At 40.5% G+C, this 25,998-nt stretch overlaps 1 protein-coding gene across 1 annotated transcript in view; it reads left to right on the top strand.

The window, feature by feature from the left end:
* LOC126088118 (nuclear pore membrane glycoprotein 210) overlaps positions 1–25,998 on the top strand; it is a 241,665-nt gene that overhangs the window by 91,027 nt on the left and 124,640 nt on the right. The window contains exons 6-7 of the mRNA XM_049906217.1: positions 2,184–2,474; positions 9,997–12,817. Coding sequence (XP_049762174.1) covers positions 2,184–2,474; positions 9,997–12,817 — 3,112 coding nt within the window. The remainder of the gene's footprint in view (positions 1–2,183; positions 2,475–9,996; positions 12,818–25,998) is intronic.

The following is a 25,998-nucleotide window of genomic DNA, read 5'->3' as shown; positions in this document are numbered from 1 at the left end:
TCCCCGGATTTCTTTCAGTGGGGAAAGTTTAAGGATATTTGCTATCGCATCCACCTACAATGCCTGACAACATGTGTCAGCGCATTGTCAATGCATGTGCGAACATTACGGAAGGCGAACTACTCACTGTTGAGAGGAATGTCGTTACACGTATTGCCAAATGCATTGAGGTTGATGGACATCATTTTGAGCATTTATTGCATTAATGTGGTATTTACAGGTAATCACGCTGTAACAGCATGCGTTCTCAGAAATGATAAGTTCACAAAGGTACATGTATCACATTGGAACAACCGAAATAAAATGTTCAAATGTACCTACGTTCTATATTTTAATTAAAAAAACCTACCTGTTACCAACTGTTCATCTAAAATTGTGAGCCATATGTTTGTGACTATTACAGTGCCATCTATCACAAAACGAAAAAAGTGGTCCAACTAAAACATTCATATTTCTTTATGTACTACACGAATATGTAATAAAAAATGGGTGTTCCTATTTTAAAAAACGCAGTTGATATCTGTTTGACCTAGCGGGCCAACCATAGCGCCATCTGGTTTCCCCCCTTTAGACAAGTTTCGTTCTTTGCAGTTTTTTCGTTTGACGCTTATTTCGTGAGGTATTTGGCCCGGTCATGATCAATGGACCACCCTGTATATTTTCCAAAGTATTACTTGTACAGATTTGACTGGTACATACATAAAATCATGAACTCACCAAGTTTGCATTTTCCAAGCTGTAGATGTTCTATGAGTGAGCCTCAGAGGCCACATATCTGAGCAGTAGTCAGGTTTGTTCCATAACTGATGTAGCAACTTCTGTGTCAGTGGTTGTTGCAGCGGCATTGATATGCTCTCTGAGCTGTTCCAGTGTTCTTGGTAGTGAGAGTATGTAAACACGGTCCTAATGGTACCCCCAAAGGCAAAAGCCACGAGGCCTTAGATCATGTGAGCTGTGAGGCCAAGGGAACAGAGCTACATCATCTTCACCACTATGTTAAGTCTAGCAGTGTGGAAGTTCATTGTTAAGCTAGCAATGTACATTGATGTTGCCCTGTTTTGTTGGAAGATGAAGTTCTCAGAATTAGAAATCACTTGTGGAAGCAACCACAACTGCAACATGCCGTGGTAAGAGGTACTCGTCACAGTCTTCTTGCAGAAGAAAAGCGGCCCACACAGCTTCATCTGTGACATTGCACAGAAAACGTTAACCTTTGACCAATCTCTTTCATGTGCCACAATTTCATGAAGATTTTGCGTGCAGCACTTTCTCACATTGTGGTGACTAACCTTTCCATAGAAATGGAAGGTTGCTTTTTCACTGAATATCAGGTTGGAGGCGAAATGTTCACCCTCATGCTTTGCCACCATTGTGTTAAGGCACTGCACTCATACCACCAGCTGGTGAGCACAATGCTTACTTTGTAGTTTACAGTTCTATTCATGCATCAATGATATTTGTACACACTTGGAAAATACAGAACTTTGAAAATGAATGAATCATTTGTAGTAGCCCTGTACTTCTGTAGCTAAGTATTCATCCTTTTACATGCGGAATTGAGTAGACCCTTGAAGCAAGAATCTCTAAGAAGGAAATAAGAGCAACCTACATAATGAAAGTTCATGTTGGGAACTGTTCTAGTACCATCAAATGAGGTGAAGTTGACCAATTTTGCATTTTAAAATTAATGTGGAGGGTAAAAATCGTAGAGGGAGACCAAGAGATGAATACACTAAGCAGATTCAGAAGGATGTAGGTTGCAGTAGATACTGGGAGATGAAGAAGCTTGCACAGGATAGAGTAGCATGGAGAGCTGCATCAAACCAGTCTCAGGACTGAAGACCACGACGACGACAAAATTAAATATTTCTGAAACTAATAAAATTAATATATTGGTTTTTCTTTCAGAGCATGGTTATTGAGCTGCAGGAGAAAAAGAAAAAAATGAGTCTCTATTAAATTTGCTCTAGCAAATTGTTAAAAAAAAACTGTGTTGCTTAATATCACCTTACCTGTGGCTGAAGTTAAATAATTATCCATTATGTGATAACTGTGACTAGTTTATGACTCTAGGGTGACCTAGACTTCTTAAAGTTGTTGTTTTACAACCTGACTTACTGAATAGATCTATGCCAGGAAAAATTTTACAAATAATTTACCCTGTGTTTTATTTTCTTATCTAGAGAGAACCACAGACTGAGCATTGGTGATGGTGTAGAAGTGGCTACTTTGATACCTGAAGCATATTTTGAAATACAAACAAAATCTAATAATGGAACATATGTTTATGGTTCACCATCTGAAGTAGGAACAGCTCAAGTGCGCTCAACTCTCTTATCTGTGACTGATGTAGAGGGCCGCATACATGCAATTTCACCAAAGATTTCTGCTCAGGCAAATCTTATGATTTATAAGCGAATAGCCATCACACCCTCAGAGGTCTTACTTCCATGGCATCCCTTGAAGAGACCAAAGTAAGTAATTTGGAACAAAATCTTGATTCCGCATTGTGATTTTTAAATATAATTCATTGAAGAGAAAAGGTCAGAATATTTCCATTTTTGCTGTAAGGTCTAGAACAGTTATGTTTTAATATTATGAAACGGATAGTTGCTACTCTGCATATAGCAGAGATGCTGAGTCGTAGGTAGGCACAACAGAAAGACTGTCAGGAAGTAAGCTTTCAGCCGACAAGGCCTTTGTGTGTGTGTGTGTGTGTGTGGTGTGTGTGTGTGTGTGTGTTGTGTGTGTGTGCGCGCGCGCGCGCGTGTGTACTTCCAATGAAGGCCTCATTGGCTGAAAGCTTACTTCCCGACAGTCTTTTTGCTGTGCCTACGTGCGTCTCAGCATCTCAGCTATATGGTGAGTAGCACCTATCATTTTTGTAGTATTGTCAGATTCCATCCTGGATTTTCCATTGTTATGTTTTATTTGATTAATGCAAAAGTATTTGAAATAAATTGTGTGGCTGCAAGAAAGTGAAAGTATGTTGTTCTTGCATATATAACATGATGTTTCCTTGTAATTCAGTGACTTATTTGCAAAGAGCAAAGATTTCACCACTTCTGTTCACATTCTCAAATGATGCATGGCTATAGCTTAAATAAAATAACTTTGTGATTGACAGATAGCAGTAGGAGCGAACAGTCTTTCTGGCATGTTGCTGTCCACTCTTCACAAAACTGTACATGTTCCTAAGAAAGCAGGCAATGAAATGAAATGATCATATGGCATTTATTGGCTGGGGTATCCCCTTCGGGGTTCGGCTGCCTTATTGGAAGTCTTTTTAGTTGATGCCACTTCGACGACTTGCATGTCAATGATGATGAAATTGGTGATGAAGGACACACAACACCCAGTCTCCTGCCAGGAATCAAACACGGGCCCCCTTGCGTGGTAGGCAGTAAAGCTGCCATTGCACTATGGAGGCAGACAAGCAGGCAATAATTAAACTGTAATGTTGAGCAGCAGAAGAAAAAAAATGACATTATAGATACTATTAATCTTTGTTGCAAATTCTGGATGTAATTGAAGCCTATGAATGAAAGACAACCACGGATCATCCAGAAATTGAGTGACAATATTAAATGCCAGGAATGTGTGTGTGTGTGTGTGTGTGTGTGTGTGTGTGTGTGTGTGTGGGAGGGGGGGGGGGGGGGGGGGGGGAGACAGACACCTTGTGGCTCAACTTTGCGTTTATATATGACTTGATCATCTTCTCTGTGTCACAAATGACCCTCCTTTATAAATTTTTATTTCCTTTGAATGCATCTCAGCTATTCACTTTTACCTATCTGCCACTTCTGACTTTTCAAGACTTTTTAAAATGTTACATGCTGCTATATTTTTATTACAGTCCTGCTTTCTTTGTTTTTCCTGGATCCTGAATGATCATAATGAATCCTTGAAGAGTCTCATTTCTCCAGATCTTTCCCCCTTTTGGTACAAGAGGAAACACTGCTGTCTTGTTTGTGCCTTTGCCTGTCGTAGTCTTACAGCTCTTTCTGGTTCCTTTTGTTGAGTGCAATTGGACAGGAATAGTTATTTATATCCTAGTTTTTTCTTTATACTTGTAGTCACCTCTCATGTCACTTACATGCAAATGTATGTCTTCGGGATACAGCAACATAGTTGCCTGTGATTATTTTACTTAATTTCTCCATTGTTCGTTGCTACACAGAGATTCCCTGGTCACATTGATTGACACTGGATATAACACCAAAACATTTCCCAGTGCATTTCAAATGATGTCCCATTCACACCAGTTCTCACCACAGCCAAATGGTACACTTATTCAATATCATAGTGATTCTAAATGTCACTTTATGTAGATGATTCCAAACCTTATTTTTCTTCCTGTATCTACGATGACTATGCGGCTTTTGTCTGCCTGTTTTCTTTCACTTTTGCTTACCACTAATGTATATTGGGTTCCACCTACATTTTGTATGACAACTAGAACAGTTAGTCTAAGCTGGTTTATTTCAATAAATGGATGTAAGCTTTCTAGTATATCAGAACACTACTACTGCTACAGGTTACCTTTAAAATGAGCAGGGATAAACTCAACATTTCACTGTGCTGGATTTTATTTATTTTTTCCTTCTGATTTTCTTGATAGTCATTACATGTAATAGATTGTATATTTGTTAAAAACCAGAGATTTTCTGGCGAGCAGACAAAAATATTGAGCTATCTGCCAACAATACTACTGCACACTATGTTATTGTTTCATAATACTAAACTGATCTAAATTTCACTTTCCTTGTTACATAAACTGCCCCCCCCCCCCCCCCTCTCATAACTCCCCACTTCCCTCTCCTGCCCCCATTTACAAACTGAACATGTCAACATTTAACTGATACGCTTTTTATTATGTAATTTATGCATTAATTTTTACAATTCTCTTAGTTTGTTTTACAACTCAGGCTCTCAGTCTGGCCCTTTTTCTGTACCAGTCGTTAGTGTGGAAAACCACTTTCCTTGAGTCAAATACCTAGCTTATCAGTAGTGTTATAACAAAACCATGACATTTGCTGATAGCCACTGACTTCTGAAGGTGATCTCCAGTACTTGGCATTGAATAGCAAATATTTCCTGCCTTCTCTGGCTTCAAGATTGCTGGTATAGGTCATGCTTTCTATGTGCTCTGCTATTTGTAAGTTGTTTCTTTTTTTCTGATCATGTTGTTCAGAAAACTTCAGTTTTTGTTTTTAGTAAATGTTGACATGTATTTAAAGATATGTTATGGAACATATCAGCCACAAGTCATTACAGTGAATCATCTTTTTTCCAAACAAGATAATAAATTAATGTGTGGGTCAGTTTGTAACTACTGATAAATAAAGGTCAAGTCTCTTCTTAGCAGTGGAATCATGGAATCTGGGTGGTGCTGACCTGACCAGCGGCATGATCAGATACTGGATGAATTACCAGTCAGAAGTCAGTAACCTTTGAAAATGACAGTGACATTTTCTTAGTGTGTCCATTGTTGCGTCCAATATAATCATTTACAAAATTACTGTAGAAGACATAATGAATTTGGAATTGCTGTCATTGTGCGCCTTGTGGCACCATCTTTGTGCAAACCTACAACACCAAAGAAAGTTCTACACATCAGCTGTTACAAACCAGCTATTCCACACGCTAAACAAATAAGTGAAGTAGCACGTATGTCTACAAAGGGAACATCGAGATGACATGCATTGCGTAGCACAGTGACACACCCTCATTGTACCAAATGGATGAGACGGAGACATAGTGTTGGACTCTGCTTGAGTAATAATAAGAACTATGTAATGGAGGCTTTCACAACTGGATATCTAAGCTGTTGATGAATCTTCTGGGTTGTATGGTTGTGGTTCATGGAACTTTTTCTTTCCCGGCATTTCACCCAAAGTTGCTCGTGGTTCAGCTGAGTCTTGCTGGCTGACAGGTCTGAGAATGGAGAGTGACATAAATACTGTGAAAAAGGGCATTTTAGAAATTTACATTAGTGCACCTTTGGGAACTCTCTCTCCAACACATCCTCCTTCCTAAGCTTCCTTGTGGCAAAAACCCTCAGCTAGCACCTATTCTCAGCTGCCCCCTTACCATTGCTTTGTGCTCCCCCTTTTCTCCTTTCATTTTCCATCCCCATTCCTCTTTGTTTTAACCATACACACCTGACCCCTCCCTCCTCCATCTCTCTCTCTCTCTCTCTCTCTCTCTCTCTCTCTCTCTCTCTCTCTCTCTCTCTGTCTGTCGTGTGCCACAGTCTTAAGTTTTTTAATTACTACAATATGTTGTTGTTGTGGTCTTCAGTCATGAGACTAGTTTGATGCAGCTCTGCATGCTACTCTATCCTGTGCAAGCCTCTTCATCTCCCAGTACCTACTGCAGCCTACATCCTTCTGAATCAGCTTAGTGTATTCATCTCTTGGTGTCCCTCTATGATTTTTACCCTCCACGCTGCCCTCCAGTACTAAATTGGTGATCCCTTGATGCCTCAGAACATGTCCTACCAACCGATCCCTTCTTCTAGTCAAGTTGTGCCACAAAATCCTCTTCTCCCCAATTATATTCAATACCTCCTCATTAGTAGGAGTAGGAGTAATCTTCAGCATTCTTCTGTAGCACCACATTTCGAAAGCTTCTATTCTCTTCTTGTCTAAACTATTTATCGTCCATGTTTCACTTCCATACATGGCTACACTCCATACAAATACTTTCAGAAACGACTTCCTGACACTTAAATCTATATTCGATGATAACAGATTTCTCTTCTTTAGAAATGCTTTCCTTTCGATTGCTAGTCTACATTTCATATCCTCTTTACTTCGACCATCATCAGTTATTTTTCTCCACAAATAGCAAAACTCCTTTACTACTTTAAGTGTCTCATTTCCTAATCTAATTCCCTCAGCATCACCCGACTTAATTTGACTACATTCCATTATCCTCGTTTTGCTTTTGTTGATGTTCATCTTATACCCTCCTTTCAAGACACTGTGCATTCCGATCAACTGCTCTTCCAAGTCCTTTGCTGTGTCCGACAGAATTACAATGTCATCAGCGAACCTCAAAGTTTTTATTTCTTCTCCATGGATTTTAATATCTATTCCGAATTTTTCTTTTGTTTCCTTTACTGCTTGCTCAATATACAGATTGAATAACATCGTGGAGAGACTACAACCTCACTCCCTTCCCAACCACTGCTTCCCTTTCATGTCCCTCGACTCTTATAACTGCCATCTGGTTCCTGTACAAATTGTAAATAGTCTTTTGCTCCCTGTATTTTACCCCTGCCACCTTCAGAATTTGAAAGAGAGTATTCCAGTCAACATTGTCAAAAGCTTTCTCTAAGTCTACAAATGCTAGAAATGTAGGTTTGCCTTTCCTTAATCTTTCTTCTAAGATAAATCATAGGGTCAGTATTGCCTCACGCGTTCCAACATTTCTACGGAATCCAAACTGATCTTCCCCGAGGTCGGCTTCTACTAGTTTTTCCATTTGTCTGTAAAGAATTCGCGTTAGTATTTTGCGGCTGTGACTTATTAAACTGATAGTTCAGTAATTTTCACATCTGTCAACACCTGTTTTCTTTGGGATTGGAATTATTATATTCTTCTTGAAGTCTGAGGGAATTTCGCCTGTCTCGTACATCTTGCTCACCAGATGGTAGAGTTTTGTCAGTACTGGCTCTCCCAAGGCTGTCAGTAGTTCTAATGGAATGTTGTCTACTCCCAAGACCTTGTTTCGACTCAGGTCTTTCAGTGCTCTGTCAAACTCTACACGCAGTATCATACCTCCCATTTCATCTTCATCTACCTCCTCTTCCATTTCCATAATATTGTCCTCAAGAACATTGCCCCTGTATAGACCCTTTATATACTCCTTCCACCTTTCTGCTTTCCATTCTTTGCTTAGAACTGTGTTTCCATCTGAGCTCTTGATATTCATGCAAGTGGTTCTCTTTTCTCCAATGGTCTCTTTAATTTTCCTGTAGGCAGTATCTCTTCTGTTACCCAAGGATTTCTACTAGCCCTCGTCTTTTTACCTAGTTGATCATTTGCTGCCTTCACTATTTCATTCCTCAAAGCTACCCATTCTTCTTCTACTGTATTTCTTTCCCCCATTCCTGTCAATTGTTCCCTTATGCTCTCCCTGAAACTCTGTACAACCTCTGGTTCTTTCAGTTTATCCAGGTCCCATCTCCTTAAATTCCCACCTTTTTGCAGTTTCTTCAGTTTTAATCTACAGTCCATAACCAATAGATTGTGGTCAGAGTCCACATCTGCCCCTGGAAATGTCTTACAATTTAAAATCTGGTTCCTAAATCTCTGTCTTACCATTATATAATCTATCTGAAACCTTTTAGTATCTCCAGGGGTCTTCCATGTATACAGCCTTCTTTCATGATTCTTAAACCAAGTGTTAGCTATGATTAAGTTATGCTCTATGCAAAATTCTACCACGTGGCTTCCTCTTCCATTTCTTAGCCCCAATCCATATTCACCTACTATGTTTCCTTCTCTTCCTTTTCATACTGTCAAATTACAGTCACCCACGACTATTAAATTTTCGTCTCCATTCACTGCCTGAATAATTTCTTTTATCTCATTGTACATTTCATCAACTTCTTTATCATCTGCAGAGCTAGGTGGCATATAAACTTGTACTACTGTAGTAGGTGTGGGCTTTGTGCCTATCTTGGCCACAATAATGTGTTCACTATGCTGTTTGTAGTAGCTTACCCGCACTCCTACTTTTTTATTCATTATTAAACCTACTCCTGCATTACCCCTATTTGATTTTGTATTTATAACCCTGTATTCACCTGACCAAAAGTCTTGTTCCTCCTGCCACCGAACTTCACTAATTCCCACTATATCTAACTTTAACCTATCCATTTCCCTCTTTAAATTTTCTAACCTACCTGCCTGATTAAGGGATCTGACATTCCACGCTCCGATCCGTAGAATGCCAGTTTTCATAATTAATCATTATTTACTGAGCAAGGTGGCACAGTGTTTAGTGCACTGGACTCACATTCAGAAGAACAACAGTTCAAATTTAAGTCCAGCCATTCGGAGTTAGGTTTTCCTTTACGTCCCTAAATTGCTCCAGGCAAATGCTGGGCTGGTTCCCTTAGAAAGGGCATGGCTGATTTCCTTCCTCATCTGTGAAGTAACTCAGGTTTTGCTCTGTCTCTGATGACCTAACTGTCAATGGAACAGTAATCCCTAATTTTCCTTCCCTCCTTTATTCCTTATTTTGTATCTGGTGCTAAGAACCACTGTCTGTCCCTGTCCTGCCTCACAGTACTTCCATATATCCTCTCTGCCTTGCACATCTTCCTGCTTTCCAGTTGCCCATTCATTTCATCCCCCCCCCCCCCACTCCCTCTTTTCTGATCCTGTTCCCCTCCACAAACTTTTTCGTTTCATCTGCCCCCCCCCCCCCCATCCCACTCCCTCTTCCCTGTTCCTGTCCTCCTCCACAAACTTTTGTCTGTCTGGGCAACCAATCATAAACAAGACAGCAAGTGGTGCCACTTTGTGTATGTGAGGGTGTTAATTAGAGCAGCAAAAGAGTAAAAATTCAAAAAGGCGAAGGTTCCAAAAATTGATCATTTGTGGTGATAAGTTTTCTTTGTGCAATTCTTCAATGTACCATGGCTTTTCATAAGAATGCGATTATTTGCTGTAATCTAAAGATTTACATTTTTTATTTGTGTTGGACTTATCCCTGTCAACTTGTATACTGCTTGCTTCATTTTGTAACAGATTTCAGTGTGTGTATTAAATCTTAATGTATTTACAGATATGTTATTGCAAAGACTTTTTTTGATTTTAAATAGCTCGACCTTATTCAAAGTGAGTTTTTAAATGCAGCTTTAGTCCTTTGTTCTCTTAGAGGAAATGGAGCCAGCTGCTTATTACATCTTTTATAGCTATGAACTTTTAATAGCACGTGTAACAAGTACCACTAAATAGTTCCTTTTTTGCCTTCTAGGTATGAAGTAAAACTCCAAGTATCAGGTGGTGATGGAAATTTTGTATGGCAAAGCAAAGACACCTCTATTGCTGTTGTTACTCAGGCTGGAGTAGTAAGAACTGTCAATCAAGGGCATGTTGAGATAACTGCTGCAATGGACATTAATCGAAACAACTATGCAGTGTCAAATTTTCATATTTTGCCACCGCGCCAGCTGCAAATAGTAGAATATTTGGCAGAAACAGAAGTGGGAAACTCTATTTTTTTACATGTTGCAATGTTTGCTGAGAGGCCAGTAGAAAGTGATAAAGCAAAAAAGATATCACTTGCTGCTTTCACACAGTGTGCAGACATCCCATTTCAGGTCCAGATATGGGACGAAATTTTTTCATTTAACGAGTCTCTTAAAACAGCACCCATTGGCACAGCTTGTTCGTCTTTGGGTATCACAGCTACGGAGTTGGGTACTACAAAAGTGACAGTGTCATATACGCAAGAAGAAATAACACTTGAAGATAGTGTTACATTAGCAAGTTACTGGCCATTAAAGCCTGTCAATCCAGCTAGTGGCGTTGTAGTTTTAGCTGTTGGATCAGCAAGGACAGTAGTATTTACTGGTGGACCAAGACCTTGGATTGGACATGCATCTGAGCATTTTCATCACTTGGAGCCGACTCCCAGTGAAAATGATATTATAGAAGTAATGGAACTCAGTAACATTGTTTCAGATCAGCCAGATGTTTATACTTACCGTATTTTATGTAAGCAGCTTGGTGAAGCAGAAGTTACCTTGACAGTCACAAACAAACCGATGGCTAGGTACAGAAAGCGCTCAGAATCTGTTGCAACAGTGACTGTATATTGTGCAAAACCCCGTTACATTTCACTATTTCCAGAAATTAAACTGACAGAGAAAGAACGTTGTCCAATCAATTACCAGAATGAAAGAATGGTGGTGCAGAATTATAAAGATATTGAAGTGGCTGTTATTGTTACAGATGAACAAGGTCATGTATTTGACAATGTATCAAGTTTGGACATTGACTGGATGGTTTCTGACGAATCTCTTGGTATTTTGCCTAATCCAGATGAGATGGTTTTTGAAAATTTAGAAGAAAATGGTCGCGTCTTCCCCTCACGCCAATATCAAGTGATACAACCAAAAGGCAAGACTGGTGTCCTTGAAATAACAGCACGTGTTGTCGGCTATAATACTCTTTTGCTGAGAGAATTGGAAATCATTCCAGAATATCCCCCATTTCCTGTCACTGATAAAAAAGGCTATGAGTCAACACCAGAAATTGTGTCAACATTGAGCCTTCTGTTAGTCAGCGATACTATTGTAACACCCAATGTTGCTTATGTTTTCAACCATCCTGATAATATGATTAAACTCCAAGTAAGCCAAGGTTCAGGTTATTATGAACTTGTCCTCAGTTCTGAAGACGTGGCTGATGTTACTTACGTGGAAGGCTCCAGAATTATAGAAATTGTTCCAAAAACAGATGGTCATTTAAAATTGGCTATGGTTGACCTATGTCTTCCATCAAAACCAGCACTAGCAGAAGTTCAGGTTTCAAGTGTAGGCAGCATCAAAGTAGAAGTTGCTGAACATGTAGAGAAGGGTCGATGCATTCCAGCTGTTGTTCATTTATATGATACAACAGGAAATGTTTTGCCCATTTCAGATATTTCTTTGTTGAATCTTCGACCATTAGCTGATACAGCAGTCATTGGAATAAAACTTTTGCCTGACAAGGAGACCCTCATGAAAGTAGGTTCCTTGGGAGAAGTCCATTATGTTATTACTGGCTTGCAACTTGGCGATATAAACTTAATTTTTGCCAGTGGTTTTGAAGGGAATGAAGTGCTCAGTCACCCTGTTCCAATTCAGGTTTTCCCACCCTTAAAACTCCTACCCCGAAATGTCACACTGGTGGTAGGATCTGTGTACCAGATTAACAGTCATGGTGGTCCACGACCAGCATCACATATTGATTATTCTGTTAGCTCTACCTCAATTGCAACAGTGAATTCAGTTGGCCTTGTTGAAGGATTTGGCCAAGGGAAAACAGTACTTGTTGGAAAAGCTGTGGGCATAAACAAGGCAACAGGACAGAGGGTCGTCTATTCAAAGGATAGTGTTGAAATAAATGTAATTCCTCTTGCTGCCATTAAAATTAATGCACCATTAAATAGAATAATTGTTGGTGCTACAATGCCACTTTGGGCTCATGGTATTCCTGAAGAGTTGACGCCCTTGATTATTGGTTGTGCAAGGCCATCTCTGCTGTTTGATTGGGCTGTTTCAGCACCTAATGTAGTTCAATTGAATAATGTTTACCATGAAACTGGTATTGTACTGAAAGATGAAGATAAAATTTCCATGCGATTGACTGCTCTAAGGGCGGGCATCTCAACTATTTATTTAAATGTTACTGTACCTCCTAGAATGTCTGCTTTTCCTCAAGAGCAGACAGTGAAATTTGAAACTAGCTTAGAAATTGAAGTGTTTGAAGAGCTGCGTCTTGCATCACCACCCAGTGTAGGAGAATTTCAGTCACCATATATTTTGATGGCTCCTGACACTGAAATACAGCTAAAAACAAACCATGAAGGAGATCTCATGTACTCAGTGCTGGGTTCAATTGATCCTGCAGAGAAAGCAGAATCATCAGACGTTGAAAGTATCGACCGTGCAGTTAGTAATGTGACTCCATTGCTAACAGTGAATGAACGTGGATTAATAAGATCACAGAGTGCCACCGGAAGAACTGTTGTCACTGTATCAGTGAAAGAAGGTTTTGGCTTGAAACAAGTACTTGGTGTAACAGTTGAGGTAAGTCAGTCTTCATGGTAAAATATTCCCTCATTGTATTTGTGTTGTTGCATGAACTTTATGATCACACCAAACATTGCATCCATAATTATGTCAGTTTTTAGTGTGGAGTTTTTTCATGTATTTTTCTTCTTCTTTTTCTTCCATGAATTATTGCAATTTGTAGCCCATTGTGATTTCTGATTGGTTTGACATTGTTAGTCTATCCATTTCGTTTTGATCATTACTGTGGTCATCATGTGTTAGATAATAAGTGTGCCACCTTCTGGGAATGCAGGTGTGGCAGTGGGATCGACGTTCTGAAATCATTTATACAGTGATAAAGGTTAAAGATCCATGTATCACACCTTGCAGCTATTCACCCTGGCGCACCATGAAAGCTGGATGTCCACTCATGGGTGGTAGGGACTAGGTTGACCACCACTGCTCTACAGCTTAAAAATTGGAAAGGGCTGTTTAACAGTCTGGTTGTGTGGTGTAATGCTTAAGATAAAGGCCTCCCCATGCTGAAGGATGTGGATTTGAATCTTGTTAGGTACTTCAAAAGTTTTTATTTTTAAATCCTTATTGAAGTGACTTGGTAGTTAGTTTTACTTAATTAATGGGGTTAAGTGTAATTTTTTATTTCTGTTATTATGTTACATTGTAGATTAAAACTGAAGAAACTGCAAAAAGGTGGGAATTTTAGGAGATGGGACCTGGATAAACTGACTAAACCAGAGGTTGTACAGAGTTTCAGGGAGAGCATAAGGGAACAATTGACAAGAATGGGGGAAAGAAATACAGTAGAAGAAGAATGGGTAGCTTTGAGGGATGAAGTAGTGAAGGCAGCAGATGATCAAGTATGTAAAAAGACGAGGGCTAGTAGAAATCCTTGGGTGACAGAAGAAATATTGAACTTAATTGACGAAAGGAGAAAATATAAAAATGCAGTAAATGAAGCAGGCAAGAAGGAATACAAACGTCTCAAAAATGAGATCGACAGGAAGTGCAAAATGGCTAAGCAGGCATGGCTAGAGGACAAATGTAAGGATGTAGAGGCATATATCACTAGGGGTAAGATAGATACTGCCTACAGGAAAATTAAGGAGACCTTTGGAGAAAAGAGAACCACTTGTATAAATATCAAGAGCTCAGATGGAAACTCAGTTCTAAGCAAAGAAGGGAAAGCAGAAAGGTGGAAGGAATATATAGAGGGTCTATACAAGGGAGATGTACTCGAGGGCAATGTTATAGAAATGGAAGAGGATGTAGATGAAGAGGAAATGGGAGATATGATACTGCGTGAAGAGTTTGATAGAGCACTGAAAGACCTAAGTCGAAACAAGGCCCCAGGAGTAGACAACATTCCATTGGAACTACTGACAGCCTTGGGAGAGCCAGTCCTGACAAAACTCTACCATCTGGTGAGCAAAATGTATGAGGCAGGCGAAATTCCCTCAGACTTCAAGAAGAATATAATAATTCCAATCCCAAAGAAAGCAGATGTTGACAGATGTGAAAATTACCGAACTATCAGTCACGGCTGCAAAATACTAACGCGAATTCTTTACAGACGTATGGAAAAACTGGTAGAAGCTGACCTTGGGGAAGATCAGTTTGGATTCCGTAGAAATATGGGAACACGTGAGGCAATACTGACCCTACGACTTATTTTAGAAGCTAGATTAAGAAAAGGCAAACCTATGTTTCTAGCATTTGTAGACTTAGAGAAAGCTTTTGACAATGTTGACTGGAATACTCTCTTTCAAATTCTAAAGGCGGCAGGGGTAAAATACAGGGAGCGAAAGGCTATTTACAATTTGTACAGAAACCAGATGGCAGTTATAAGAATCGAGAGGCATGAAATGGAAGCAGTGGTTAGGAAGGGAGTGAGACAGGGTTGTAGCCTCTCCCCGATGTTGTTTAATCTGTATATTGAGCAAGCAGTAAAGGAAACAAAAGAAAAATTTGGAGTAGGTGTTAAAATCCATGGAGAAGAAGTAAAAACTTTGAGGTTTGCCGATGACATTGTAATTCTGTCAGAGACAGCAACGGACTTGGAAGAGCAGTTGAACAGAATGGGCAGTGTCTTGAAAGGAGGATATAAGATGAACATCAACAAAAGCAAAACGAGGATAAGGAATGTAGTCAAATTAAGTCGGGTGATGCTGAGGGAATTAGATTAGGAAATGAGACACTTAAAGTAGTAAAGGAGCTTTGCTCTTTGGGGAGCAAAATAACTGATGATGGTCGAAGTATAGAAGATATAAAATGTAGACTGCAATGGCAGGGAAAGCGTTTCTGAAGAAGAGAAATTTGTTAACATCGAGTATAGACTTAAGTGTCAGGAAGTCTTTTCTGAAAGTATTTGTATGGAGTGTAGCCATGTATGGAAGTGAAACATGGACGATAAATAGTTTAGACAAGAAGCGAATAGAAGCTTTCGAAATGTAGTACTACAGAAGAATGCTGAAGATTAGATGGGTAGATCACATAACTAATGAGGAGGTACTGAATAGGATTGGGGAGAACAGGAGTTTGTGACACAACTTGACTAGAAGAAGGGATTGGTTGGTAGGACATGTTCTGAGGCATCAAGGGATCACAAATTTAGTATTGGAGGGCAGTGTAGAGGGTAAAAATTGTAGAGGGAGACCAAGAGATGAATACACTAAGCAGATTCAGAGGGATGTAGGCTGCAGTAGGTACTGGGAGATGAAGAAGCTTGCACAGGATAGGTTAGCATGGAGAGCTGCATCAAATCAGTCTCAGGACTGAAGACCACAACAACAACAACAACAACAACAACAACATATTACATTATTTTAATCATTGTAATACTTTTTTCATTTGCTCTCATTTTTCTTCCTGTCATTCTTTTTCCACTTGGAATCTTTGTTCATGTTATTTTACAAATTTTTTGTAGCAATTTTGCTTTAAATTTCTTTCATTTAATCAGCCCATATTTTTATCCATGTTATTATGTTCATTACCTCTGTTCCTAATTTTCCTTGAATTTTGTTTTATTTACAACCATTGTTTCGTGAAAACCCTTCTTGTCCATAGTTCAATAACAATATTTGTTTTAAATGTTAGTATGACAATTAGTGTCCAGAAAAATGTGCCTCTTGTAAAAAAAAAAATCTACATTTTTAGCACCATTGCACGTAAATGTAAACAGATTATTTTTTTTTGTGTTGTTTTTTAACTGATAAATCGGCAGTCACAGATGTTTTTATGACAGAGAAATAAAAACAATTAAATTCACATGCACAGAGATTCCAGGTGGAAAAAGAGTGACAGGAACAAAAAATGAGAACTGTTGAAAAAGTTAATATGCTGATTAAAATGATGTGGCAATGGAACAAAAATATAAAGATTACGTTTAACCCAATTAAATTAATAAGCATCACGTGAAATTCCTCTATTCTCCCCTTCCAGTTACGAGCTAACAAGGGGCTGCCAGAGTGAATGGCTACAGGGTGTGATACGTGCACTCATCCACAGAAGATGCTTACTTTGGTCATTACATAAAACAAATAGCAGATCAAAAATTTGTATTTAACGCTCATATTTTGTTCTTATTTTGTGTAAGTGTAAGTGTAAGCTGTAACCTCGCTTACAAAACACATGCAAATTATATTTATGATGTATTTTGCTCAGAGCCACACTTATGAAAAGGAAGAAGAAAAAGCAATCGATAACAACAGATTTTAGGCATAATATTCCAGTGGGATCCATAATATCAGGAACATCCACAAAGATTTCATCAACCACATAAAAAACACAATCTTTGATAGAGTCATCATAAAGAAAGGATACAAAATTGTTTACTGGTACAGGTATGTGGATGATATAATATGTATGGTAGATGAAGAAACAGAAAAATGCATAAACTTCATACAGACATCAACAGTATACATATAAATATTCAATTCACAATGGAAAAAGAAATGTAAAAGCAAGTACATTTCTTGGATATAACAATAAGCACACATTTGACGTCTTCAGAAATTCAGCAGCCAAAGAGACAGTTATATCTGCCGCATCTGACCACCCACAAAATCATAAACTAGTGACCCTGCAACATATTTTACACAGACTAAATAATATACTACTCAGCAAATAATATTATGAAAAGGAATTACAAACAAAAGAACCCATAGCCACAAACAATGTTTATAATACCCATGTAGTACAAAGACTCAACCACAAAGTCAAACCACAACCAAAGAAAAATGAAAACAAGCCGGGAACACAAACACCACGGAACTCCACATAAAAATATGGACACAACAGCACGCACAGAAACACAAAACATTGACATCCATGAAATGAAATGACTAACAGGGAGAAATGGCACTCTTTAACATACAGACACAAATTAACACACATAATAGCAAATATATTAAATAAACAAGGATTACGTCTTGCTTACAGAACAAGAAAGATACTCCATTAACATTTACAAACAACAATAGACAAACCAGGTAAATACCAAGGAGCAGGTATATACCTGGAAGAATTTCAAGAATGTGAATCAGTATATCTGGGGATGACAGGCAGGATTTCAAAACTAGATATAAAAGCAATATGAAAATAGCTGTTCTACCTTTGCTGAACATCTGATAAAACATGGACATGAACCAGCCAACAAGGAACAGGATGTGAAAATTGTTAGAGTGAATAATTACAACAAAAAATGTCTAACATTACTGGACAACTTTCATGTACAAAGTGTCCTTTCAATGAAAAGGAAAGTACACTACTAGCCATTAAAATTGCTGCACCACGAAGATGGCGTGCTGAAGACGCGAAATTTAATCCACAGGAAGAAGATGCTGTGATATGCAAATGATTAGCTTTTCAGAGCATTCACACAAGTCATTCCATGTAGGCTTTCACGGCCGGCGTCTTTATCAGTAAACTCTTCCGGGCTAAGTTGCCGTGGTCGATCTGTAGAACTTCTTCTCCCTGACGTTTCGTTCTCAACTACGGAGAACATCTTCCGAGGTGAGTCGACGACTGGCTGCTAGGAGCTGAGGCCGTCGCTTATATAGAGATCGTAGGGGGCGCCACCACACGTCACGTGGCGTCGATGTGCTGCTATCTCTGGCTATCTTTTGTTCTCTCGATTGCAGGCAATCGATTGTCACGTGATTGATGCAACGTCGACCGCCATATCTTATCCAATTTTAATCCTTCTTCTTTACGATTAAAATTGTATTGATGTTTGTGGATTTCAATTGCCTCTCTATACATACGTGTATAATAGTGCGACGTCCTCGCTAGCACGCTTGTTTCACCCAATTTTATTTCGTGTTCTCCATCCTTAAAAACATGTTCCGCTACTGCCGATTTGTCGATATGTCCCAAGCGACAGTTTCTTTTGTGCTCCGTCAGCCGTGTATTGACGCTTCTTTTTGTAGTTCCTATGTAAACCCTGTCACAACTACAAGGTATTTTAAAACCCCTGGGCTGGCTAGGGGGTGATGAGCATCTTTTGTTGATCTTAGGCATTCACTAATTTTCTTAGTAGGTCTAAAAATGGTCTCTACCTGAAACTTGGCTAGTACTTTTCCAATGCGATCCGTGATATTATGGATGAACGGAAGAAATACTTTTCCAGCTGATGGTTGTTGCTGTCTCCTATTTTTAGGCATTTTTCTATTTGGGTGAAGTGCTCGGTTAATCTCGTTTTTCGTATAACCATTTTTCGCAAAGGCCATTCGTAAATGATTTAGCTCTTCTTGCAAGTAGCCTGGTTCACAAATATTATTGGCCCTATCCACTAGTGTTTTTATGACCCCCCTCTTTTGCCTAGAGTGGTGGTTTGAGTTCTTATGGAGGTAGCGATCAGTATGTGTACCTTTCCCGTAGACCTTATGGCCTAAGGTCCCATCTGCTCGTTTGATGACTGATACATCTAAGAAGTTAAGTTGTCCATTCTTCTCCTTCTCCATAGTAAATTTAATCTTTGGATTGATGCTATTTAAGTGTACCAGAAAATCATTCAAGTCTTCTTCCTCATGATTCCATATTACAAAGGTATCATCCACATACCGATACCACTTCGAGGGGCTTTTTTTGGCCGACTGCAGTGCTTGATGTTCAAAATATTCCATGAATAAATTCGCAATTGCGGGACTTAGGGGGCTTCCCATGGCTACCCCATCGATCTGTTCATAAAATTCACCATTGTACTGAAAATAGGTCGAGGATAGACAGTGTTGGAACAAGGCTACTATATCAATAGGGAACATATCGGCTATATGGGAGAGAGCTTCATCAACTGGAACCATCGTGAACAAAGACACTATATCAAAACTGACAAGTATAGTGTCAAAAGAAGCGTCAATACACGGCTGACGGAGCACAAAAGAAACTGTCGCTTGGGACATATCGACAAATCGGCAGTAGCGGAACATGTTTTTAAGGATGGAGAACACGAAATAAAATTGGGTGAAACAAGCGTGCTAGCGAGGACGTCGCACTATTATACACGTATGTATAGAGAGGCAATTGAAATCCACAAACATCAATACAATTTTAATCGTAAAGAAGAAGGATTAAAATTGGATAAGATATGGCGGTCGACGTTGCATCAATCACGTGACAATCAATTGCCTGCAATCGAGAGAACAAAAGATAGCCAGAGATAGCAGCACATCGACGCCACGTGACGTGTGGTGGCGCCCCCTACGATCTCTATATAAGCGACGGCCTCAGCTCCTAGCAGCCAGTCGTCGACTCACCTCGGAAGATGTTCTCCGTAGTTGAGAACGAAACGTCAGGGAGAAGAAGTTCTACAGATCGACCATGGCAACTTAGCCCGGAAGAGTTTACTGATAAACATTCACACAAAGTTGGCGCCGGTGGCGACACCTATAACATGCTGACATGAGGAAAGTTTCCAACCGATTTCTCATACACAAACAGCAGGTGACTGGCGTTGCCTGGTGAAACGTTGTTGTGATGCCTCGTGTAAGGAGGTTTCCGACTTTAGTAAAGGTCAGATTCTAGCCTATCGCGATTGTGGTTTATCGTATTTCGACATTGATGCTCACGTTGGTCGAGATCCAGTGACTGTTAGCAGAATATGGAATCAGTGGGTTCAGGAGGGTAATACGGAACGCCGTGCTGGATCCCAAAGGCCTCGTATCACTAGCAGTTGAGATGACAGGCATCTTATCCGCATGGCTGTAATGGACTGTGCAGCCATATCTCAATCCCTGAGTCAACAGACAGGGACGTTTGCAAGACAACAACCATCTTCACGAACAGTTCGACGACATTTGCAGCAGCATGGACTATCAGCTCGGAGACCATGGCTGCTGTTACCCTTGACACTGCATCACAGACAGGAGCGCGTGTGATGGTGTACTCAACGACGAACCTGGGTGCACGAATGACAAAACGTCATTTTTTTCGATGAATCCAGGTTCTGTTTACAGCATCATGATGGTCGCATCTGTGTTTGGTGATATCGCGGTGAACGCACATTGGAAGTGTGTGTTCGTCATCGCCATACTGGTGTATCACCCAGCATGATGGTATGGGGTGCCATTGGTTACACGTCTCGGTCACCTCTTGTTCGCATTTTCGACACTTTGAACAGTGGACGTTACATTTCAGATGTGTTACGACCCGTGGCTGTACCCTTCATTTGATCCCTGCGAAACCATACATTTCAGCAGGATAATGCACGACCGCATGTTGTAGGTCCTGTATGGGCCTTTCTGGATACAGAAAATGTTCGACTGCTGCCATGGCCAGCATATTCTCCAGATCTCTCACCAATTGAAAACGTCTGGTCAACGGTGGCCGAGCAACTGGCTCGTCACAATACGCCAGTCACTACTCTTGACGAACTGTGGTATCGTGTTGAAGCTGCATGGACAGCTGTACCTGTACACGCCATCCAAGCTCTGTTTGACTCAATGCCCAGGTGTATCAAGGCCGTTATTACGGCCAGAGGTGGTTGTTCTGGGTACTGATTTCTCAAGATCTATGCACCCACATTGCGTAAAAATATAATCACATGTCAGTTCTAGTATAATATATTTGTCTAATGAATACCCGATTATCATATGCATTTCTTCTTTGTGTAGCAATTTCAGTGGCCAGTAGTGTAATTAGTGAGCAAATCAACACAAGCAATAACTCACAGATCATGTTAGCCACTAAAACAGTAACAAGCAAAAATGGAAACATAATTGGAATAAATAAGTAATGAAGTAATGAACGCCTCCCCCCTCTTTTTTTTGAGAATTTTGTCAAAAGGTGTTCTGTAGCATGCAAATCCTGTTCCTTCACTAGAATTAGAAATATGAATAAGTAACGTGTCAACCAAGTACACACACACACACACACACACACACACACACACACACACACACACACACAGGGTGATTCAAAAAATTGTGCACAATTTGAATTAGCTGGTAGAAGAGTTGAAATATATAGCACAATTAGACAGAGCGCGTGCACACTTTTCTGTGCTAGTTCGTGATGTACTCAGTGCCACATACCACAGGCACCGACTTGGAAGGGGAGGTGCAATTGAATGGCCCACTCACTCCCCTGATCTGGCACCTCTTTATTGATTAGTTTATTGATTTATTTTTATTTTTGGTATGTTCAAGTTGAAAGCTTCATGCATTTGGCACCAGTTCCCAGTGAAGGAATATTTCTTATCCACATACTTGCAGCATCTGATAAGGTTCACATGATGCCTGATGTGCTTTGTAGTGTGTACCAGAATTTTCTCTGAAAATGATTTGCCTATATTGAATGTGTTGATAGCCATTTTGAACACCTTCTGTAATGTACAACATCGTTCAGTAAACATTATACTCTCTTTGCCAAACTTAAGGCACCTGTTCATTGATTGTCCTTGTGGTTCCTGACAGTCCGAAGCTTTTACTGGTGTAGGACTAGTGCCAAGTCTGTAAGTCCCTATTCCCAAGTTGTTTCATTTTGACTCTTTATCAGCTTCCTCAATTTGTGATAAAAAACCGCAAGCAAACAATACTCTTTACAGTGCAGAAAATTACTACACATAGTCAAAGTGTGCGATGGAGGCAAAAGTATACATGCATTCTCGGTGCAGCTCAGTAGAGTATACTGTGTCTCCAGTTGTGTATGGCAATGGCAACACAGCTTGCCTGTACTGCTCAGTCTGTCAACATGTCTCAAAGTTATATCTCAGGCATAGACTCTAGATGCATCATCACTTTATGACTAGGTGGGTTGTGAGCTCAGGCAGCTGTAGTCTCCCTAGCAGCACGCGTACCCGCTGGCGAGCCGGCCCAATTGGGTTGCATCATGCAGCCTCGCAGGCGTTCAGCAGCCAACGCGGAACTATGTTTTAGATTTTTTTCAAATTGTGGCATCCTTGAGCCCCCGTTCACCAGATGTATGTCTAACGATTGGCGGCTGACACTACAGATCAGACTTTATTAATAATTATAGTACAGGGTTATATCACCAGTTACAGTTACATTCTCAGCAAGTACACCAAGTCCTTTCATCCATACATGTATTTTTTCATGATTACTAACTTTACGACAAGAGCGGGTTTACAGTGTAAAAGCCATATTACTTACAAAGAGGTACGGCCAAACTTTCAGGAAACATTCCTCGCACACAAATAAAGAAAAGATGTTATGTGGACATGTGTCCGGAAATGCTTAATTTCCATGTTAGAGCTCATTTGAGTTTAGTCAGTATGTACTGTACTTCCTCGATTCACCGCCAGTTGGCCCAATTGAAGGAAGGTAATGTTGACTTCGGTGCTTGTGTTGACATGCGACTCATTGCTCTACAGTACTAGCATCAAGCACATCAGTACATAGCATCAACAGGTTAGTGTTCATCACGAACGTGGTTTTGCAGTCAGTGCAATGTTTACAAATGCGGAGTTAGCAGATGCCCATTTGATGTATGGATTAACACAGGGCAATAGCCGTGGTGTGGTACGTTTGTATCGAGACAGATTTCCAGAACGAAGGTGTCCTGACAGGAAGACGTTTGAAGCAATTGATCGGTGTCTTAGGGAGCACGGAACATTCCAGCCTATGACTCGCGACTGGGGAAGACCTAGAACGACGAGGACACCTGCAATGGATGAGGCAATTCTTCGTGCAGTTGACGATAACCCTAATGTCAGCGTCAGAGAAGTTGCTGCTGTACAAGGTAACGTTGACCACGTCACTGTATGGAGAGTGCTAAGGGAGAACCAGTTGTTTCCGTACCATGTACAGCGTGTGCAGGCACTATCAGCAGCTGATTGGCCTCCACGGGTACACTTCTGCGAATGGTTCATCCTACAATGTGTCAATCCTCATTTCAGTGCAAATGTTCTCTTTACAGATGAGGCTTCATTCCAACGCGATCAAATTGTAAATTTTCACAATCAACATGTGTGGGCTGACGAGAATCCGCACGCAATTGTGCCATCACGTCATCAACACAGATTTTCTGTGAACGTTTGGGCAGGCATTGTTGGTGATGTCTTGATTGGGCCCCATGTCCTTCCACCTACGCTCAATGGAGCACGTTATTATTATTTCATACGGGATACTCTACCTGTGCTGCTAGAACATGTGCCTTTACAAGTACGACACAACATGTAGTTCATGCACGATTGAGCTCCTGCACATTTCAGTCGAAGTGTTCGTACGCTTCTCAACAACAGATTCGGTGACCGATGGATTGGTAGAGGGGGACCAATTCCATGGCCTCCACGCTCTCCTGACCTCAACCCTCTTGACTTTCATTTATGGGGGCATTTGAAAGCTCTTGTCTACGCAACCCCAGTACCAAATGCTCGTATTGTGGACGGCTGTGATACAATACGCCATTCTCCAGGGCTGCATCAGCGCATCAGGGATTCCATGCGACGGAGGGTGGATGCATGTGTCCTCGCTAACGGAGGACATTTTGAACATTTCCTGTAACAAAGTTTTTAAAGTCACGCTGGTACGTTCTGTTGATGTGTGTTTCCATTCCATGATTAATGTGATTTGAAGAGAAGTAATAAAATGAGCTCTAACATGGAAAGTAAGCGTTTCCTGACACATGTCCACATAACATATTTTCTTTCTTTGTGTGTGAGGAATGTTTCCTGAAAGTTTGGCTGTACCTTTTTGTAACACCCTGTATAGATAACTAGGTCCAGATTGCGTCTTAGTATCTGTTCCACAATGCCAGGTCTTGTAAGCGATGACATCTCGGTTGGCGAATGATTCCAATCCAGGTAGAGAGGCATTCTCACATCGGATGATAGCGAGAGTAGACCATCCACTTCCAGTACTCTCTGTGGCAACATCAAGACTGAAATTAACTTGACATCCACCGAAAAAAATCAGTCCATTCAATATGACACTTCGTGCAGTTCCATTTGTGCCAAGTTTATTCTCCAGGCTTATTATGTGTTTGTAGACTGGCATGCGATGGCGACGTTGACGATACACACGTCGACAAGGCATAGTGCTTCAATGCTGTTGCAGATATAGCTCGCAGCGGAATGATTCCGCTGGTCTGCGTTGGCTGCTTTTATACTGAGTGCATGAGCTTCATTTCATAAGAGCGCTGGTAACGGGCTTAGATGCTGCATGGGCCGGCGTGGGAGCATTATCCTGTACGCGTGCTGTAGTCTCTCTAGCAGCACGCGTGCTGTAGTCTCTCTAGCAGCACGCGTACCTGCTGGCGAGCCAGCCCAAGTGCGTTGCATCATGCAGCCTCGCAGGTGCTCATCGGCAAACGCGGCACTATGTTTTAGATTTTTTCAAATTGTTGCATCCTTGAGCCCCAGTTCACCAGATGTACGTCTAGCGATTGGCGGCTGACACTACAGGTCAGACATTATTAATAATTATAGTACAGGGTTACATCACCAGTTACAGTTACATTATCAGCAAGTACACCAAGTCCTTTCATCCATACATGTATTTTTCCATCATTACTAACTTTACGACAAGAGCGGATACAGTGTAAAAGGGCTCAAGGATGCAACAGTTTGAAAAAAATCGCTTACAAGACCTGGCATTGTGGAATAGATGCTAAGACGCAATCTAGACCTAGTTATGTAAATAGTAATGTGCCTTTTACACTGTATACCCGCTCTTGTCGTAAAGTTAGTAATGATGCAAAAATACATGTATGGATGAAAGGACTTGGTGTACTTGCTGAGAATGTAACTGTAACTGGTGATGTAACCCTGTACTGTGTCTAGCTCAGTCCATTCAATATGACACTTTGTCCAGTTCCACTTGTGCCAAGTTTATTCTCCAGGCTTAATATGTGTTTGTAGACTGGCATGCGATGGTGACGTTGACGATACATACGTCGACAAGGCATAGTGATTCAATGCTTTTGCAGATATAGCTCACAGCAGAATGATTCCGCTGGTCTGCGTTGGCCGCTTTTATACTGAGCGCATGACCTTCATTACATAAGAGCACTGATAACGGACTTAGACGCTGCGAGGACTGGTGCGGGAGCGTTATCCCGTACGCGTGCTGTAGTGTCTCTAGCAGCACGTGTACCCGATGGCGAGCCGGCCCAAGTGGGTTGCATCACGCAGCCTCGCAGGTGCTCAGCGGCCAACGCGGCACTATGTTTTAGATTTTTTTCAGATTGTTGCATCCTGCCAAATTAACAACATTTTGCAAGCAGTCAGCGCTATTTTGAGACACAAAACACTGAATATTTGCCTCTTAGTGGTCACCCACAGTTGACAACACCAGTTGGTGACCATTACAGTGCATGACAGGTAGGAAGGAGGTCAAGTTTCAGCCATTCTGTGTATCCCCCTCCATTAACTGCCACCAGCCAATAAGATTCATTCTCTCTCTGAGCAGCTAGCCTTGAGGTACAACTGGACTGTGAGAATCCCTCTCCTTCATGCTGCACTGTTGCTGTAATTCGCGACAATGTTTTTTCATTCACACAGTGACTGAATTATTCATTCAGATGTTGTTATTTTCCTGTGGAATTATACCTGTGAATGTGTATCTGAAATGAAATGTTTTAGTATGATTTTCAGATGAATATGTTAGGTGATGACAGTAAACATGATGTGCTTTACAAGCAAGCAAGGTGGTTTATTTACTGCAGTTATAATTCTTTCAAATGGGAATCTGAAAGCGGAACTTCTGTTTTTGACATTTTGAAGACACAAGAATGAACTGTAG

Source organism: Schistocerca cancellata, chromosome 6 (genome assembly GCF_023864275.1).
Source record: "Schistocerca cancellata isolate TAMUIC-IGC-003103 chromosome 6, iqSchCanc2.1, whole genome shotgun sequence".
Taxonomy (NCBI): Eukaryota; Metazoa; Arthropoda; class Insecta; order Orthoptera; family Acrididae; genus Schistocerca; species Schistocerca cancellata.
This window is presented reverse-complemented; position numbering and strand designations above follow the sequence as displayed.